This window comes from Dermacentor silvarum, chromosome 1, assembly GCF_013339745.2.
Source record: "Dermacentor silvarum isolate Dsil-2018 chromosome 1, BIME_Dsil_1.4, whole genome shotgun sequence".
Lineage (NCBI taxonomy): Eukaryota > Metazoa > Arthropoda > Arachnida > Ixodida > Ixodidae > Dermacentor > Dermacentor silvarum.
In genome coordinates, this window is record NC_051154.1 from 4,373,404 (window position 1) to 4,392,376 (window position 18,973).

At 47.3% G+C, this 18,973-nt stretch overlaps 1 protein-coding gene across 4 annotated transcripts in view; it reads left to right on the plus strand.

Annotated features, from left to right (window-relative positions):
* LOC119456179 (atrial natriuretic peptide-converting enzyme) overlaps window positions 1-18,973 on the plus strand; it is a 608,985-nt gene that overhangs the window by 386,242 nt on the left and 203,770 nt on the right. For all 4 annotated transcript variants that reach the window (XM_049660866.1, XM_049660865.1, XM_049660868.1 and 1 more), the window contains one exon: window positions 16,241-16,404. In XM_049660866.1, the coding sequence (XP_049516823.1) occupies window positions 16,241-16,404 (164 nt within the window). The remainder of the gene's footprint in view (window positions 1-16,240; window positions 16,405-18,973) is intronic.

Below are 18,973 nucleotides of genomic sequence, written 5' to 3' on the forward strand. Positions count from 1 at the left end.
TCTTTGAAGTTAAACTCACATTGATATGGAGGGAGTCTGAGGACAACATAGCCAGCACTTTCAGCAGCAGCATCAACCCGGTGCTTGATAAATTTAGTCTTGACGGTGGACACAGTGTCGAGCATTTGCTTCTTTGGCATGGCAGCATGGCACGGGATCGCCTTCGAGGCCACCCAGTCTTGCAGCTCTACCTTTCACCACGACAGCGACGGGATTTCCTCCACGTGAGTGGAGTGGTAGGACGCATTGTCCATGAAAATGACGCTTCGCGGTGGCAGCCTATCGACGATCGAACTGAACCACCTCTCGAAACGGTTGCCATCTATTTCCTGGTGGTAGTCAACCGTTTTCTTTCCCAGGAACACATACAAGCAACCATCAACAAATCTGTCCTCACTACCAACATAAGTCACGGTCAGCCGCTGCCCTTTTCCCGACGGCTGCTTGAGCCCCGTAGACAAGCTGCGCAAGTACGCGTCGTGTGACGTTTTGATCGTCTTATTAGCCAGACCTTACTCACTGTGCGGCCAGCAGTAACCCACGTTTGATAAAGATAGAATATATTGCGCCCTTGTTCCCTGTACTGATCAATCTCGTAGAAGAAGAAATAAACTTTATTTAAAGTGCCGGCACGTTGCTTTTAGTAGCCTCAGGTGTCGGCTCGAAGTCCTTGGACTCGGGCGGCATCTTCCGCTTGACGGACGGCCCAGAGCTACTCTTCCAGCTCCGAACTTTTCAGGGCCGCCTCCGAGCGGCGGCGACGCCGACGGAGAAGGTCCCCGGCGGCCCCAGCAGCCGGGGACCTTCTAGATTAAAGGAAGCCTCAATCTCGTAAATATATTTGTGCTCCCACCGTAACAAGTCTTCACGCTCGATAAGCAAGGAGTTCCTCCCACGTTTCTTGCCCTTGAAGTCGATGTCCTTTCTACGTATCTGTCTGCGTAGATTGTTTCGCTCGTAGCGGCAGAGTAAAGCGAACGTGTACCCTGGTGTGGTTGCGTCCGGCCACCGTGTCTGCTAAACTCTGCATGGCAGGCCGGCTATCTCTTGTGCAGTGGCGTAGCCAGAAATTCTGTTGCAGCGCGGCCTTCTCCTCTCAGAATTTGTCGAGGGATCAAATACATGAATGATGCTTGCATTGCTATTGCCAATTCCATTGTATATTCGATGCTGCAAACGAATTATTCCACGCTACGCACTGTCAAGTAAAATATGTCTTTTTTCATACAAGAATATAATCGTATGTCCGAAACAGTGTGGCAGAAATAACTGATAATGAGAAGAGGTTTATTTGCGGTGTCCGTCAAGGACGCTACGAGTTCCAAGAACGGCGAGGCAGCGTGGAGCACCGTCTCCAAAAACACCAGCGACCAACAGCGCGAGCAGAGCGGGCCGAGCGTTGGCGATGCCGCTGGACGGAGGCGCGTCTTCTTCTTCACAATATCAATGCTTCCACGATTTTTTTTGTCTATTTAATAAGTAACGAAAATGTCACACGAACTTTAGAACTCTATCAGTTCGAAACCAGCAAATCAGTGCATGCAGGTGATGTAAAAAACGTAAAGGCCATAAGATGAACAAGTTGAGGACAAAGAGTTTGATGAATGTTTGTCATTCAAGAACCTTGTTTACATTTTTTGTACATATGCAAGGGCCAGGGAAAAACCTCAATGACGGTGTCCTTTGTTGCAACAGATTGCGCAGGAGCAGCTGTTACCGGTCGTGTATTGTAATTACACAAAGATTATAGTCGCAACAGTGAGTACATATAAAAAGCAGCAGTTCTGAAAAATATACGTTAGAAATGTGAAGATAGAATGGAATATACAAATGCGATAACACAACTTAATAAAGGACAAAGAAGTGTCACTCGAAACAAAGTTCACTACTTGTGTACACAAAACCTCGCAACAAAATATTTAAATATACGTATGAGTCTCCAATAAATTTTGACGTATTTAAGCAAACGTCACTATATATAATGCGTCAAACAAGACAAATAAACATGTTGCGCAGTCACAGACAGTAAACTTTACGCATAGAAAGACAGACGATCCAGGCAAGAACAAAACTATGATCGCAGAAATCGTTATATGTACTTGGGCCATGTGGCGGTTGCGACAGCACCATATGGGTGGAATAATGGAGAAATAATGAAGAAATCAGTACGAAAATGTGTAATTTAATTGCCTGCAGAGTGGCAACAAATATTCTGCACCCAAAACTAAAGAAGGGTATTGCTTCGCTTCCAAAAAGAAGTAAAAACAGGTAGCAAAAACGAAAGCCACAGATGATGCGGCAAGTAGAACTACCCAATATCCGAGTTTGTTTGTTGGGAAACGCCGCGTGGGCCTGGCTTTCAATGAGCAAGGTCGGTCAAAATTGTTTATTGATGTCCTCGTAATTTTCGTATTCACATGATAATTTTGATCATGATGCTAACTGTTAGAATAAATGGTGAAAATTTCTGCGGTTTTAAAAGCTAATCAACAGTCATACGTTCTCATAATTACGAGTTTATGGACCTGAAGGAACAGAATACTTTACTTGCATTGATTTTTGCTGCTTCGCTATGTAAAGGACAAACTTCACTCGGCGGGGAAGTTTTGCGAAGCGCTCAATGACTTCGGACACGTTGATACCGACGTCTCTGTGGGCGTATAGAAGCGCCAGCTTAGCTATGCGTTTCTCGGACATTGTAGAGCGCAAGTAGTTTTTTAGTAATCTCATGTTAAAAATTATTCTCTCTGCGCTGACAGTGGTCACGGGAAGGGTGATTAGAATCTGCAGCAGTTTGTACACATTTACATAGAACCTGCAGCCGCAATGAGAGAGGGCTTTTATTCCGGTGCTAAAACCTAAAAACACTCCTTTGATGTCGTTGGCATCTTGTTTAGGTACCTTGCACAAACAGTACGCTGTTCGATTCCAGCAATATCCGTCGTTTCGTCAGGAAGTATGGAGAAGCAGCCTGCAGCTTTTACTTTTGCATCTAGGCTTTCTTTGATAATTTCACCACAAATTTTTATAATTTGGTTTTGTACCTCTGGGCTTAAATATGAGGCATTACTGGATCAACTTTCCAAATGGCTTTTCCGCTATGTATCTCCACAATCAGCTCACATACGAAGAGGCGCTCTGAAAACACCAGTATTTTCGCGAGGGCTTTGCTTAAATCCATAGGACCAGTGTTCCTATGGCCATGGAGAGCCAGACCTTGTCGTCCGCAAAAAAGGAACTGCCGGTAACTTTCTACTGTTTTCTCTTACTTTGCTTTGCCTGCCCTGGTCCAGCTGATCGATTACATTGGGCGCCCTTCCTAAAAATGTTTGAAGGAAATTATCAGCTGCCAGCTGACAGTCAGGGGATATTTAGTATTGTCATGTGTGTGGAAGATTGCGAGCGCGTGCTTCCATTTCTGGAACGGCTTGGACAAGAGGGCTCGAGTGCGCGCATGTTGACCCAAGTTTATAAGAACATTAAACCCATAAAGTTCCAGAATTGAAAATCTAAAGTACGCCTTTGGAAATCTCAGTGCACCTTTCGCGTCAAAAGTTTGAGAACTGTATACCCATAAAGTTTCGGAATTAAAATCCATGCGCTCCGTAGATTCCACGGCCGCTGCGAGATGCCGCAACGCGCCCGCTCGCTATCGAAAAGCCCTGAAAGTTTGTGCTCGGACGGGGATCCTTGCGTTATGTGAATCCAGGTGCAAGGGCGTTGCCACGAAATCTAGCCAGAGTTCGTAATGTTCGGGCCGAAATGTCTTTTCGAGCGTGAAAAAGACAGTGTAGACAAAATACAGAATGATTGCCGGCGCCGCAGTGGTTGTTTTGTCGTCAGGTGACTCTGACGTCACGAAAACGGTGCGAAACTGGATTGCGCGCGCTTTTAGTTCCTCCCGCCCGCCATGTGCCTTCCAAGCGGTGGTCGCCCTGGCGCTCCGAACGTGCGTTTCCTACAGTTTTCCGTCTTTCCTTAGGAATCTGAGCTTCGGTCTCCGTGGAAATGCATTGCTGCTGCGCGTTTCAATGCAGCAGCAGGTCAGAGAAAGGGCTACCATTATTTACCGACTGTTTATTATTTAGCTGTTATGGGCTCATTCCAATAGCCGTTTCGGTTCGTGACGACGCCACCGCCGGCATTTGGCCGTAACCGCTATCACCGGAAATGCAAAAAAAAATGTCACAGTTTCTCCCTAAGGGCGAAGCAATGAATGCGATAGCAACACAGCAATGTCATACGAAGTAAGGTGAGCGGCTTTGGTAGCAATATGAATTGTAGTAAACATGAGCTGATTAAGTAAGCAGGTGTGCTGCGGCGTAAGTAGACCGACATGAAGAGAGAATCGATGACCACGAGAAGGCGCGTGTGAAACGGTGGTGTTTATGAGAAGCGCTTCCGGTGGGCAGCGCGCGTGCGAAGGGACACACCTGTAGCGCTGCACTGCCGATCCGGGCAGCATTACATGTGTAGCGTGCGTTGGAAAATGTGGCCCGACTATTACTAACTGATTGAACAAGCGTGGTGTGAGCGCGCACAAACAAACATGAATAGATCACACTGAATGACTGCAGACAACGACTGTCAAAACGCTGGCAGCAAGCGCATATATACGCCGCAGCAGCGGGCGAAGGTACGTGCGGTCTATCGCTTCAACGGAAACTGAGCGGCGAATGCACGGCGCATAAAGGTCAGAGCCGTGTGGAGATAAGAGACGGTGCGGACGAGTGACGAGCGCGGTTGTTGGCAGCGTAGAAGTCAACAACGCTGCCAACAAATATTCCCTTTAAACGCGCCCTATAGGCAAGCGCGCAGGCGCAGATGGCTCGAGCCTCCGCCAGTATGGTGGCACCATCTAGTTAAAGTACCTGCAACCGCTGCGCGCGCAGGCGCAGACGACGTGATGCGATTCAGACGAGGCGCGCAACCAACGCTATCCCGATGTTAGATGTGCGCCACGTATTCTAGGTCCCTCTTCAGTACACGTTATGACGTCTCCTCGCAAGGTACGAACCGCTGCTGAAGAAGCGAATCGTAGAGCTACGTGCGCGGCTACAACCAGGCATCGTCGGGCTCAGTAGACGGCTGTGCAGAGAGCATTACAAGCCGCAGCTCCACGCCGGGCGGACAGTTCAGATCGCTCTCGTCAAAATCGGGCGAAGACACTTTGCCGCGAAGACCCTGTTGTGCGTGGGGCCGAAATTGGAGCTACTATTGCGCCGCTCAACCAGCTTACGCTGTGACTTTGCTGCGTGTCCCACGCAGGCCTATGACTTTTTTCTTTCGCCCGAGGAGAACGGAATGTCGTGCGCCGGAGCAGTGGCTCCATAACATCGGGAGGAAGGATTTCGCCCCTTCTAAGCACGTCGTTCTTTGCGAGGCGAATCTTTCAGCTTTCCTTATATTTGTGGGTGGAGTTGCATGGAGATTTTAATGCTCTTTGCATAGCCGGATTCTTCGTTAAGTTCAATACAGAGCACCTATAACTGTGCATATATTGAGTCGCCGAACTTTTTTGTTGACTCTTTGTGCCGTCACAAAGCTTTTTTGTGCTTTCGCGTGTGCTTTAGTTTTCAAATGTATGTAATTTATAAGTTAATGCCTGTAACTCCTATTTTGTAATTGTGTGTGCGTGTGTGTTTGTGTGTGTGGGATCCTCTCTCCTGATACTTGTGAAGCCAAGGAACTCTTTTGCTTTTATTGCGTGCTGCTTGTACCTTTACAAAGTTTCCAAACGGCGAGCATTTCTTAATTTTTTTTTCACTTTTGTTTACGTACACTTGCGAAGGCATGAACCCCAATATACAGGGTGTTTCATTTTAGCTGCATCAAATTTTTTTTAATTGCCTGTGGCAGATAGCATAATTTTAATCCTTGATCTAAAGTACTCGATGAGGCGGCCATTACTTCCACGAGAAATCAAATCGCCTAATTGTGTAAATAACATAATTACGCTAAATAACTTTTTAAATAATTATTTTACGGCACATCTTTCAATCTACGAATTATAGCCGCTGAGTTCGCAAGGCCTATCCACGTGGAACGAATTCTCAGGACTGAACCAGTTTCGAGGTATTATTTTTCAAAGTGTCCGCCGAAATGCATGGGCGTTCCAGTTAGCTTTTTGAGGAAAAATGTTTTATGCATTGAAGCACAAAGTTCAAGCACTAGGCTAAGCACTTGCAATTCATCCCCAGCATTTTTCGGAATTTATTGATTATTGATCGATTATCGGTTAGCTATTGATTGGCTATCCCAAGTTATTGTCCACGTATTTGGGCTAGGCTAAGCACTACCAAGTCATCCCCAGCATTTTCCGGAATTTATTTATTGATTGATTATCGATTAGCTATTGACTGGCTATTGATGACTGACTAAGCTTAAGTAGTCCCAACTAGAGCACTGCACGGGCCGATTTTCTCAGCCCGGGCCCGGGCCCGGCCCGGGCCCGGAAATAATCTACGTTACCCGCCCGGCCCGGCCCGCCACCCCTTTACCTTACGCCCGAGCCCGGCCCGAGCCCGACTCGAAACCGGCCCGAACCCGGACCGAGACCGAAAAATAATGTTTTTCAGAGTTGAGACGCCCGAGAATAACTCGCTGCACGTTACATGCACAACACCAGAAAGCCCGAGCCCGGCCCGGGCCCGCGTCAAAAAACCCGAGCCCCTGTCAGGGCCCAGGTCAAAAAGCACACGCCATGCCCGAGCCCGTGCACCATACTTAGCTAGACTTGGCCAGGCTGAGCTTCGCTAGTTCACATGGGTATGTGTCATTGTGGTTGGACCCTTTCTGCACTACCACCGGGATCGGCCCGCATTTTCTGTTCGCGATTGACACATTACGCCCGGCTGAAACAGCTCCGCTGTTAACACTGCATCAAAAACTACAAACAACATTAGAATCTGAGGAAAGCGTTGGTTCGGACTAGCTGGTAATTCATACTTATCTGTGTTTTAGCGTGGAATCTACGCAGAAGCACACAGAGACACCAACGGAACAGGAGCTAACTTCCAACTAACGTTTAATGCCAGATGTTCTGAATATATACTGCAAAACAGACAAAAAGAAAATGAAGAACATAACTGCTCACTTGATCGTACCAACACGTGTGCTTGTCACCAGCTGCCCTCAAGAAAACTTATTTCTGTGGCCGGTAACAATAGAGACGGTGAGCTGACGCACTCATAATCATCACTATCCATTACTGCAGCTTCCACAATCTTGCGCGTGCAACGATCTTGGTCTCTTTTTATAACCTTTGAACGGCTCGAGTCGCAGCGTAAGATTTGTTTTTCTCCTCTAGTTTTATATTACCAACATAGAGGAATAGCAAAATCGGTTATTGAACAGGCAATTAAGAGGTCCTGCTTTCAGGCAGTCGCAGAAAGCCTAAACTCGCAGAATAATAGGCCAAAGAAATGTGGATACCCTGACAACATGATAGTGCAAATCTGGGAGCACATGATAACACAAATCACACGGCCGAGAAAGCGTGACAAAAATAATGACAAACACAAGCGAGCTGTGTCCCATACTTTCTCAACCTTTCACATTGCCTAAAGAAGGTGGCAGAAAGGCAAGACATAACTTTTCAGCACCGATCAAGCTAAGAGGGCTGTGGATGAAAGGAAAGTGAACTGAGACAATGAAATGGCGCAGGGAACATGTAGCGTACAACACACGCAAGAATACGTAGCCTGTGAAAGTAATGTGGTGTACAAGATTCCGCTCAAATGCGGCAAAGTGGGCCAAACGAGACGCTGTCTGAATGACAGGCTTAGAGAACATCGTTACGCATGCGAGCAAGTAGCCGCATCCATCAATCTAACCATGCATCGTAGAACGTGCAAATGCACAGCTTACTTTGACAAGACGACAGTCGTCGCTAAAGAAAAATATAAACTAACCAGGGAAATCCGAGAGTCTTTAGAAATAGACGAAGACAACTGCGTGAGCACGCCTTCAATTATGCTAACAAAAGCCGAAATCACTTACTCAAAGAATGCATACACACACAGAATGCACCGATAGAATCACAACAACCAGAAACGTGAGAACGCGATCTGAGAGTATCGGCTATAGCCATAGTTCAGGCAGTCGCAATACGTCGTTGTGTGCTTTAAATATGTGGTATGATCTGACAATAAACCAGTTGGTAGTTTGCGCTCCCCGTGTCACTTCATGTCCGCTTCATAGGCAGTGTTCGTCTCGTACCTGTTGTGTCCTACATTACTTAGCGCAAGAAAAATGGATAGAACTGATACATAGCCAGACTGCCAATAACGCTAAATGAAAGACTAACAGCAAAAGTCACAGGTTGTCATGTATGCTTCCGCCGCGAAACCGGAAACGTTTTGCAATACCCATTTTGGTCTGCATTGCTTCTAAAAATTTTGTTGTCACACTTCTCATAATTAGCGATATTGTGTTTAGCTGACGGAAAACAGTAACCACATTTGAACAATCCCTTGTTGTGAAATATTTGGTTAACTTCCAATATTCGAAAATATCGAATAGTTCCTTTTCGAATACAAATATGAATACTATACACTAAATATTCGCATTCGTATTCGACACTTTCAATACTCGCCCACCCTTAAAAACCACACAAGAAATTAGCGTAGCTTGCACTGGAGGCGCAATGCTTAAGAGACAGCGGAGCTGATGGGTACCTAGCTAATCCCGGCTTTTGGGCTAGGCTCAGCACTACCAAGTCATTCCCAGCATTTCCCGGAATTTTTTGATCATTGATTGATTATTGATTAGCTATTGATTGGCTATCGCAAGGTATTGGCCACGTATTTGGGCTACGCTAAGCACTACCATGTCATCCCCAGCATTTTCCGGAATTTATTGATTATTGATTAATTATCGATTCGCTATTCATTGGCTATCGATTCACTATCCCAAGATATTGACCACGTATTTGGGCTAGGCTAATTACTACCAAGTCATCTCCAGCATTCTTCAGAATTTATTGATTATTCATCGATTATCGATTAGCTATGATTGGCTATCGATTGGCGTAACGAAAGGAGAAACAGATTCCCATATCAAACTAGTGGACAGCTATACGAAGTAAGGATAGTAGCATTATCGGCCGTATAAACTTGTAAACATAAGCATACGAACTGAATTACCAACCAAGGTGGCACGCGTGCACAAGTAAACATGAACCCATCTCACTCGATAACCGCGGAAACTCGCGGTCGAAACGCTGTAGTGAGTAAGCGCGGAAGCAGCAGCCAGTGATTTGACCTTCGTCGCGCCGCGCCGCTGGCATCAACGCGAACTAAGCCGAGCAAACAATGCGCGGACTCTGAGCCCGCCGCAGATGGCTTTCAAGATACAGCCGCCTGGGCGGAAGCGCGCGGCGTAGTACGCGGCCTCCCCCCTCCCTACCTACCCTCCCCCGGGAGCCTTGTCGCCCTGCGGGTGTGCACGGTCGTTCAACCGGCGCGCAGTAAAACGCACCCCCCCCTCCTCTCTCCCTACCCTCCCTCCGGAGCGTTGCGCGCGACTGGAAGCCGGCGCGCTTCCTTCCCGCTTCCTGCTCTTGCGTGTGCGAGATTGAGTCAGGCCCCGGAAAGTAAAGCTAGTTTCGGTGATGATGATGATGATGATGATTTATTGGCATCCCCTTTGAAACGGGGCGGCGACAAATAGTCACCTAGCCTGCTTGATTTAATCAGGTATACTATACATGTTCTTTATCTTGCATTTTTGTATACCTATCATTATTTTTCTTTTTCAAAAATTTACCTTGTACCGCTGCCTATGATTTTAAGAGATCAGGTCGCATCCATCTTTTCCCTACTTTTTTTCCACCAGTACTCTAATCGTCTCTTGCTGATCTCTACGGCTGATCTGTTTATGTTTCCTTCCACTTTAAACCCAAGCGCTTCTGGGAGTTGCACGTTACCTACGGTTCTCGCTGGGTGGATCCCGTCGCATTCCATTAGGATGTGCTGAGTGGTCTCTGGATCTTTACTGCAGCATACACATGTCTCATCTAATTCCGAATATTTATTCCGATATGTTTTCGTCCTTAGGCAACCGGCTCGAGCCTCAAATAGCAAGGCACTGCCCTTTGTGTTATCGTACAGAGTTTCCCTTCTAATTTCTTTCTTCTCATTCTTGTAAATCTCCATTGTCCTTTTCGTTTCCATTCTTTGCATCCAATTCACGGTCTCTATTTCTCTCACTTTCTTTCTGATGACCCCTGGTTGTCTATTTACAGTTTCGATTATCCTGTACTTGGTTGCCAACTTCCTTGACCTCTTCCTCCATTCTGTGTCCACGCTTTTCATGTAGAGATACTTGTGCAAGGAACATGAGCGGTTTCAAGGAACATGCGCGCTCCTAGCGGCTGCCAGACATCCTAAGTTATTTTTCTTATTTCTATTTTTGTGAATTTTAAATCGGGCGAAGCGCGGGAAGTGGTCGCCATCGGGCGTCTGTCGATGCACGATGCCGCTCACCCTTGCCACTCGCTCAGCGATATCACAAGTCAGATCGCGCTAGGTCGTCTGCTTCGGTTGTCGTCGCAAGTGTGAAGGTAGGAAAGATAAGACAGAGAAGCTTGATCAGGCGTGCAACGAACGGAAGACGCAGGAAACCAGGTCGACCAAGCATTAGACGAAGATGGCTAAATCGGGGCATCACATGTGTTGCGCGGCTCTGTGGTATCCGAACATCAGGAATTCCAGTTCTGCGAAATTTTCAGGTTTCCTAATGACCACGGGTAAGCACAAGTATTTCACTCTATTTTCCGAGCAGGTATTCATTTTGCATGAGCAAACCAGTTCTGTGCAAGCCTGAGTGGACTGACATAACAGCAGTGTCGCTCGACTCATTCGTCATGACGGCAGCCCATCTGTTGCCAGTGAAATACTTGTAATGAAGGGCTTGAGGGCGTGTTTTTGGGGTATACATTTTGTTCACTCTTTGTCAACATGCACAGTCAAGGTTAAAAAAAAAGAAACGAAAGAAAGAAAGACGCAGCCGTGGGGGTTAATAATTTTCGCATTGGTTCGGAACTTCTGGAATCTATTTTCACTCATTATGTACAAATTTCCGTTTGAATGAACGTTGCTTCTGTAGATTGTCACTTTCGCGCGTGGAGGTCAGTCTTTTTCCAGTACCGAATGTGTGAATAAAAAGAAAAGCGTTCAACAAATTTTACTTGTGTTGAGTTTTGGCTGGCCGAGAAATCGGCTAGCTTTAGTTGATCCACTTCACAACACACGAACAAAATTAACGATTGATGGTGCCAGGACGTTATTTTTTTTATGCTACCCCCCACTATATCTGTGGACTATTTGAAGTGTCGCCCTAAACGTAACCGCAAGTTAGGACTTTCAAGTGACTACTTTTACGAAATGACGAAATGTAATATATTAACCGCGAATATTAAGGTGAAAGCCTTTAATGGTTCATACTCGAGGCGTTCGACCCTCCGTCTGTCCGTGCCTTGGAACGGTGCCAGCTGTGGCCTCTCGCCCTCACACTCTCTCAGCTATCAAATGATGGCACAGCGGCGTATAGCAACAGTTGCGCCGCCACAGCTGTGGCCTCTCCCCCTCACACTCTCAGCTATCAAGTGATGGCACAGCGGCGTATAGCAACAGTTGCGCCGCCACAGCTGTGGCCTCTCCCCCTCACACTCTCTCAGCTATCAAGTGATGGCACAGCGGCGTATAGCAACAGTTGCGCCGCCACAGCTGTGGCCTCTCCCCCTCACACTCACTCAGCAACACGTCATGGCACAGCGGCGCGCGCGGCAACGCTCCTTCGTCAGACGTCTCGTTGCAGCAGTATATAGTTAGTCGGATGCCTGCCTCCCAAGCGGCCCGGTGATGATTCCACGGCAAGCGGTTCGGAGAAGTGCACCAAGAATGTGGATTCCCCCGATACCAAACACCAGAAGTAGAATGAGCGAATGCGCATGCGGCGGTAGTCAGTCGAATAGGCACAGGCTTTCCCCGAACACACTTTGGAATGTACAAAGTGTCCTTCAAGTTTTTGGTAATTAACAACTGGCTGCCTGCAATACTTAGGTGCAGCAGGCAGGGCTTAGTTTACTATTTTAATTATTGTTATTTTTACTATTTTCTATTGCCCAACACAATCCTTATGTCCCTTACGTTCACTTGGCACTATATACTGCGTACGAACAATGTCCCAGTGGTTTAGAAAATGAATAGCAGCTTGCAAGGTAAACCTGGTAGGAAGAAAGCGCTTCCTAATACACGACAAACTTCAGCGGGTTCTGCTCCGCGATTTGGCCAATGTTTCCGCACGGCCAGCGGACCTGCAAGAGTGCACCACTTGCATGCGAATATTAAAATTCACACAGGAACTCCTCTGGGAGTTGTCTAAGTATGCGTAAGCTCCCATTGTGGAATTTCCTCATCTCCACGCTGCCCGGTGTCATTATCAGTGTTATGACACTTGATCGGACGAGTACAAACGACAGCGCTGGTGCGGCGCAAGGTGCATTGATAACGCAAGCAGATGGCGGCGCCAGGTGCGCCGTTCCGATCATCATAAGCCGTTATCGCCCTTTAGCGCCTTGCCCATCCGTGCCTAACCATTACACGTGCTGTGTTTTCGCCGCCCCGTGTTGAAGGGAGACGCGCGGGCCCATATCTTGAAAGCGATCGTCTTGCAGGAAGGACGAACGGATGGACTGACGAACAGTTTACTCGTTGGGCAAGCATAGAAATGCTTACACATTTAAAACTTGCACTGCGCGATCATTTCAGATTGAGTCCAGTGGATTCATTATTTGAATAAATTTAAAAAGAGCTTGGAAATAAATTTACACACAAACATTGATCATTACACAAATCATATTGACAACCTGAACCACATTTTGCAAAAATCCAAGAAAATCTAGGAACGTTTCATCCATGTTATGAGAAAACTGACTTCGGACGTTAGCAGTACTGATGATACACATGACTTTTATTTTTCCTGCATCAGCATATAGCATGACACAATGTCTGAGTTGTTCATTTTGTATGTATATGTTTGCTTTAGAGTGCACAATTTGTGTTGACACCGTCCGTGTGTTGTAAAGGCTGATACATAAATTGTGTTCACAGCAGAGTGCTGCTTTAGAAATCATTCAGCGCAGAAAATAAGGCTGATTTCTATTACATGCCTACAAATAATTTTTTTATGAATTGTGAATGATGATAGTGCCTTCACTGGGCTTGTTTAACATTCTTGTTCTGTTCAAGCTTTGCGGAGTTGTCAATCATGCTGCCTTCACAATATTTTTGTCCTGCCGACTGTGAGACGACTTCTTGTGCCAAGAAATTCGAGCTGTGCCTGTGTAACTGGACTATGATGAGTAACAAAACAATCACGAAAAATTTGTTTCCAAACTTAGAGCCTAAGCACTTTTAGTATAGGCTCATACCTGACAATGAAACCTCGAGCATATCCTGTTGACACAGCGTCTAGCTGAAACGATTATTTTCTCACGATCCTGTCTCTTTGTGACGTAGCGAAGCTAAAATCGTTGAACAATAAAGATACTTCACGAAGTGTGAGAAGTGGCACTGTACACAACCGCGTTGTTTTAGGTAGGAATAACTTATTGTAGCAGAAATGTATTGCTCTTCCCGCGCCAACTATCTGCCAGCCATGCGTACATTTCGCAATCCCATGCACACACCTAAGGAGAGCACCTGGCAAGCACCCACAAAGCCGGTGGGATAAAACGCATGTCGTGTAAAGGTCTGGTGCTTGACTCAGACGGCGCGATACAACGTTCTCGCATATGTTCTCGCAGGACAGGTCGAATAGGCTGTGTTTACTTAACAAGACTACACTCAACAAAAACTTGCGTGGTGGTCGACAATTTCAATATTTCCGCTTCGCAAACTGAATCAACAGGAAAGCGTAGACAAATTGTGGTTCAAGAAGCATTAGCATGCAGATTTCATACTGTTGTATAGATTTGGTGTCTCTGCTTGTATGCATTTGTTCCGACTTCCATAAAATGTTGTAATCTACTTTCTCGTTTGTTAGAGCCTCTTAACTGCAGTTTTTACTTTGTCTTACTTTGTTTTTACTTTGCCTGTCTTTGCGAGGAGACGCTAGAACACATTCTATGCGACTGTCCTGAATATAATTTTCAGAGAAAGTCTCTGGCGTCCGTTCAAGCGCACCTTGACAGTAGACAAATGTCAGTTGAAACGATTCTTACATGTCGTCGACAGAAGACATTGCAGCGGAAGGCGACGAAAGGACTACTTAGGTTTTTGAAAAAAAACGGGCTTGGACAAACGGCTGTGACAATGATGTCACGTACCACACAAGAGTGACGGACTGTGACTGACGATGTGTGTGCTGTGCTATGTGCTCTCTCTCTCTCTCCTCCCCATCTTTCATTCTCCTCCATCCCGCTCCCAAGTGTAGGGTAGCAAACCGGTTTTGCTAAATTGGTTAACCTCCCTGCCTTTCCTACTCCACACTTTCGTTCCTTCCTTGTCAATAAAACATGCCACCTTACACATTGCTCTGTGGATATGTTCCCCAGTTGAAGGCCATGTTGCTCTCGGGTGTTCTGGTGAGATCTTTCGCGGGAACGCGACGCACAGTACGGTAGCGACGTTCACATAGTAGACTGGGAGCCTTGGGTTCCTTGCAAGTCGCAATTTGTGGCAGCAGGCAAGCGTAGGTACAACGCACGACGCGCAACACCAGGCCCGACGCCATATTGTCCAAAAAGGGCATTTGCGCTTCCTGTTTTAACAGCGCCATCCACGGCGCACGTTTTCGGCAGATTGCAGTTGACGACGCCACCACTGTGCATATTTTGCGTTCTACACTGGAAGGCACAGTTCCTTATGGTGATTAGAGATGCTCTGAGGGGATGCTGCCGCGTGGCAAGGCAGCTGTCGACGCTGAAAAGAGAAAACGCAAGCGCGCCGAGGCGCTGGACGGGCCAGTGCCCAAGCTCCCGAGGTCCGTCTCGCCAAAATACATGAATCCCATCGTGGTTGCATAATCAATATTTATTCATCAATTCATTACAACAGATGTATGTCGACCTTGTTTTCTTTAGCTTCGATACTTGGTTTACTTCCCTTACCAAAAGATCACTTTTGATTTGGATCGCTGTTGAGATTTCCGAAAACTTACTAATGGAAGAAATATCTGTTGCGTTTTTCTGCTACCTAACGACTTGTTTGCTATAAGGAATGTTTCTGCAACTCATTTTTTGATCTGTAAGGGATGTCCGGTATCTCAGAACATTCACAACTGGTCTTCTAGGCTTATGGCCACATGGTGAGCGCAAGCCATCAGAAGGAGGCGGTGGAAACAACCGTTTACAGCTTATTTGTAGACACACAGAAGAAAGTGAAAGGGTGGAGGCGAGGATCCGAACTGGTTGAACATCGCACCCCGTTTCGGCTTCGACCGGCGGCGTGTTTCTGTATTGGTTGCTTGCAATTAAAAGACTAGTTTCTTCCCAATATGCTTAGCTTGGTTTCGTAGTCTGGGTGGTTGCAGCTCATAAAAAACCGAAAAATGAAATTGAGGTGCTCAATATGCGTCTCGCTCATTGTCTAGCCAAGTTTTATCAAATTTGGTTTGCCATAAGAATGGTGGCAAATACCCAATGAACCACGTTGGCACCAAATAGGTTCATCGAATAGCAGCACTTACTCTGTGGCACATACCTATAGTGGCCCAAGTTGGTATCAGGGGGGGTTCACTGAAGAGCGGCGCTTGCTCAGTGACTCATGTTGGCGTGAAAGAGACTAGATACACAGACCGCAAACTGGGTGAAGTTATCAAGGAAAAAAAATTAAATTATGGGGTTTTACGTGCCAAAACTACGATCTGATTATGAGGTACGCCGTAGTGGGGGGCTCCGGAATAATTTGGATCACCTGGGGTTCTTTAACGTGCACGTAAATCTAAGAACATGGGTGTTTTCGCATTTCGCCCCCATCGAAATGCGGCCGCCGTGGCCGGGATTCGATCCCGCGACCTCGTGCTCAGCAGCCCAACACCATAGCCACTGAGCAACCACGGCGGGTGTTATCAAAGAATGCTAATCGCGTTTAACCAAGCCTGACAGTTGGTTTTGAGCCCGGATCCCTCAGCACAGCAGCCCGACCAGTGACCGCAGTTGGCGTGAAATACACGGGCAGAAAGACATATCGCGAACTGGTTCCCAATGAATGCTGATCGCATTACTATGTCGCAGGCGGGCGGATCGTGAGCTTACGGTGCACTTCAACGCCCACTTCGCGCTGGGCGCCCCGCTGGATGCCGGTGATCTGTACCTGGTTGTGGCTGACGAGCTGCTGCGTGGCCGCCTGGGCGTCTTTCGGGGACTCAAGGTGGACCTCGAGTCTTTCAGCCTGCAAGGTGACGTCTTTCATTCTATAGCACTTGAAATGAAGTGCTCACAGAAAAAGCTTTTTTTTTGATAGGATAGCTGTCGGACCACTAATCGCAGTGTCCGGCCGAAGTGCACAAGAATAACTATTACACCGAAGCTCATATGGCGCGTCAAGGACCGCCTGCCTTCGGGTTTGATATCATAGGTCACGTGGAATCATAAGCCGCATTCGCGCGTGTCAGTTAAGCCGGTGCAGCGGTCGCAGGGCACACTTGAGAGAACAATGGGGGCGAGAGAAGTTGGGAGATAGTGAACATTACCCGAGAAGCAGTATCAGAGGACGATGATTGTGTTATACATTGCACGCCGTTTTAGATTGACGGGGAGGAGTTCTCTGACGGGCCCCGCGGATACGCTGCCGCCGGGAACCATACCACCCGGCATCACCGGCACAGTGAGGCTGGCGACAGGCTGATTGACGGGTCACGGCATTGAACGCCGCTCGAAATGTGCGATGAATGCAGTGGATCACGCGACTAGATGGCACGTATCTGTGGGCGACGAATTTACACATGAAAGCTGCTTATCAACTGGTATTCATCACCAGGTGTATCCTGAAGCTGTTTCGGGGTGGGGACTGAGCACGGTATGCAAAGGTGGGCGTACGAAGCAGGGACAAAAGAAGGCATAATAGCGCGACAAGGAAGCAAATACTAATGAAAAGAGAGTAGAAAGGAACTCGCTCCTTCTCAGTGCCGCGCGATTGTGCATTCCTTAGTCTTCAAGCAACTCGCCCGGGAACAAGTTTGACTGAAATCCGGGTACTAGAGTAATATTATAATTGCCTCGCCCGTTTTAATTAAAGTCAGCTTTTAACCGATGTGAAGGAAGTATTTACGACCTTCAGAAGCGAGCGTCGAAAGGGGCGCAGATTTTAAGCACTATTTTGGCGGTGGAAGAAGGGCTGTGGAACGGTACCTGAATGGGCTCACACTTAAAACTATGGGGAGTATGGCACGAATGAAGTGGGAGATTTACTCTTCAAGGCATGGTTTTACTCTCGCAAAATATGGAATGGAGTGAAATGCATTGTTCACTCTCTCCACAGCAAGAGAGTGAAATGTTATTTATACTCTGCCCTTCTGAGAGAGAGTGGAATGCCCGTTCTACTCTTGCGGCAACCAAGAGCAAAACGTAGCGTATACTGTTGCCTAAACTGCAGGAGGCTGGTCCTAAACATGGCGATGTATCGCTCACGCACGCAGAGCAAAGAGCACACCGTTTTTCTTGTAAGCGAACGGGCATCCAGGGCGCGAAGGGGTGCAGAGATCAGCGCACTACTTTTTGTTTCGGAGTTGCCCCACCGCGCCCCTGCACATCGCGGAACAGCACAGCGCCGAAGACGATCCGTCCAGCGCAACGGTGGCAGGTGCCGAGACCATCTTGGCAAGAGAGAACTTGGGTCAGCCATCTTTCGCCGCCGCGAAAAAAGGACAGTCGTTCATCGTTCGTTGGGTTGAACAACGAATCCTCCACGGTAAGTGATTTCTAATTTACGTGGCACATTCTGCGTATATGACATGTTATCGCCAGGCAGTCCTCGCGAAGTTAAGCCGCCGTGATTGACAACGGACTAGGTATGCGTGCTGCGTCATTCGATGTCAATCGAAAAATCCAGTCGTCGCGATGACTGCATGTGATTTTATCGCGAACGCTGAGTGAACCATGGTGTGTTCAATAAGAACTGATGCGCGGGGTCGCATAAAAAATAGCGTAGCTTGCACTGGAGGCGCAATGCTAAAGAGACAGCGGAGCTAATGGGCACCTAGCTAGTCCTGGCTTTTGGATAGGCTAAGCACTACCAAGTCATCCCAGCATTTTCCGGAATTTATCGCGAAGCACGGCCTCTTCTTCGGGAGTACGAACTATCTTTGGGCGTTCTATGGCTTCTACTGACCGAGCGCCGCCAAGGTAAATACACCTGGTAGCGAAGCTTCCATAGAAGCCCATACATTCAAAACATGGCGGTTCATCGGCGGTTCATGGGGCTTAGCGCCATCTGTGTGAGGAGGGAACACTTCCGGCGGAAGAAATAATTTGACGTCATATCCGTTAAAAAATGTCACAGTTTCGGCCTAAGGGTGAAGCAATGAATGCGATAGCAACACAGCAATGTCATACGAAGTAAGGTGAGCGGCTTTGGTAGCAATATGAATTGTAGTAAACATGAGCTGATTAAGTAAGCAGGTGTGCTGCGGGGTAAGTAGACCGACATGAAGAGAGACTCGAGGACCACGAGAAGGCGCGTGTGAAACGGTGGTGTTGATGAGAAGCGCTTCCCGTGGGCAGCGCGTGCGAAGGGACACACCTGTAGCGCTGCACTGCCGATCTGGGCAGCATTGCATGTGTAGCCTGCGTTGGAAAATGTGGCCCGACTATTACTAACTGAATGAACAAGCGTGGTGTGAGCGCGCACAAACAAACATGAATAGATCACACTGAATGACTGCAGACAACGACCGTCAAAACGCTGGCACGGAGCCCATACGCCGCAGCGGGCGAAGGTACGTGCGGTCTATCGCTTCAACGGAAACT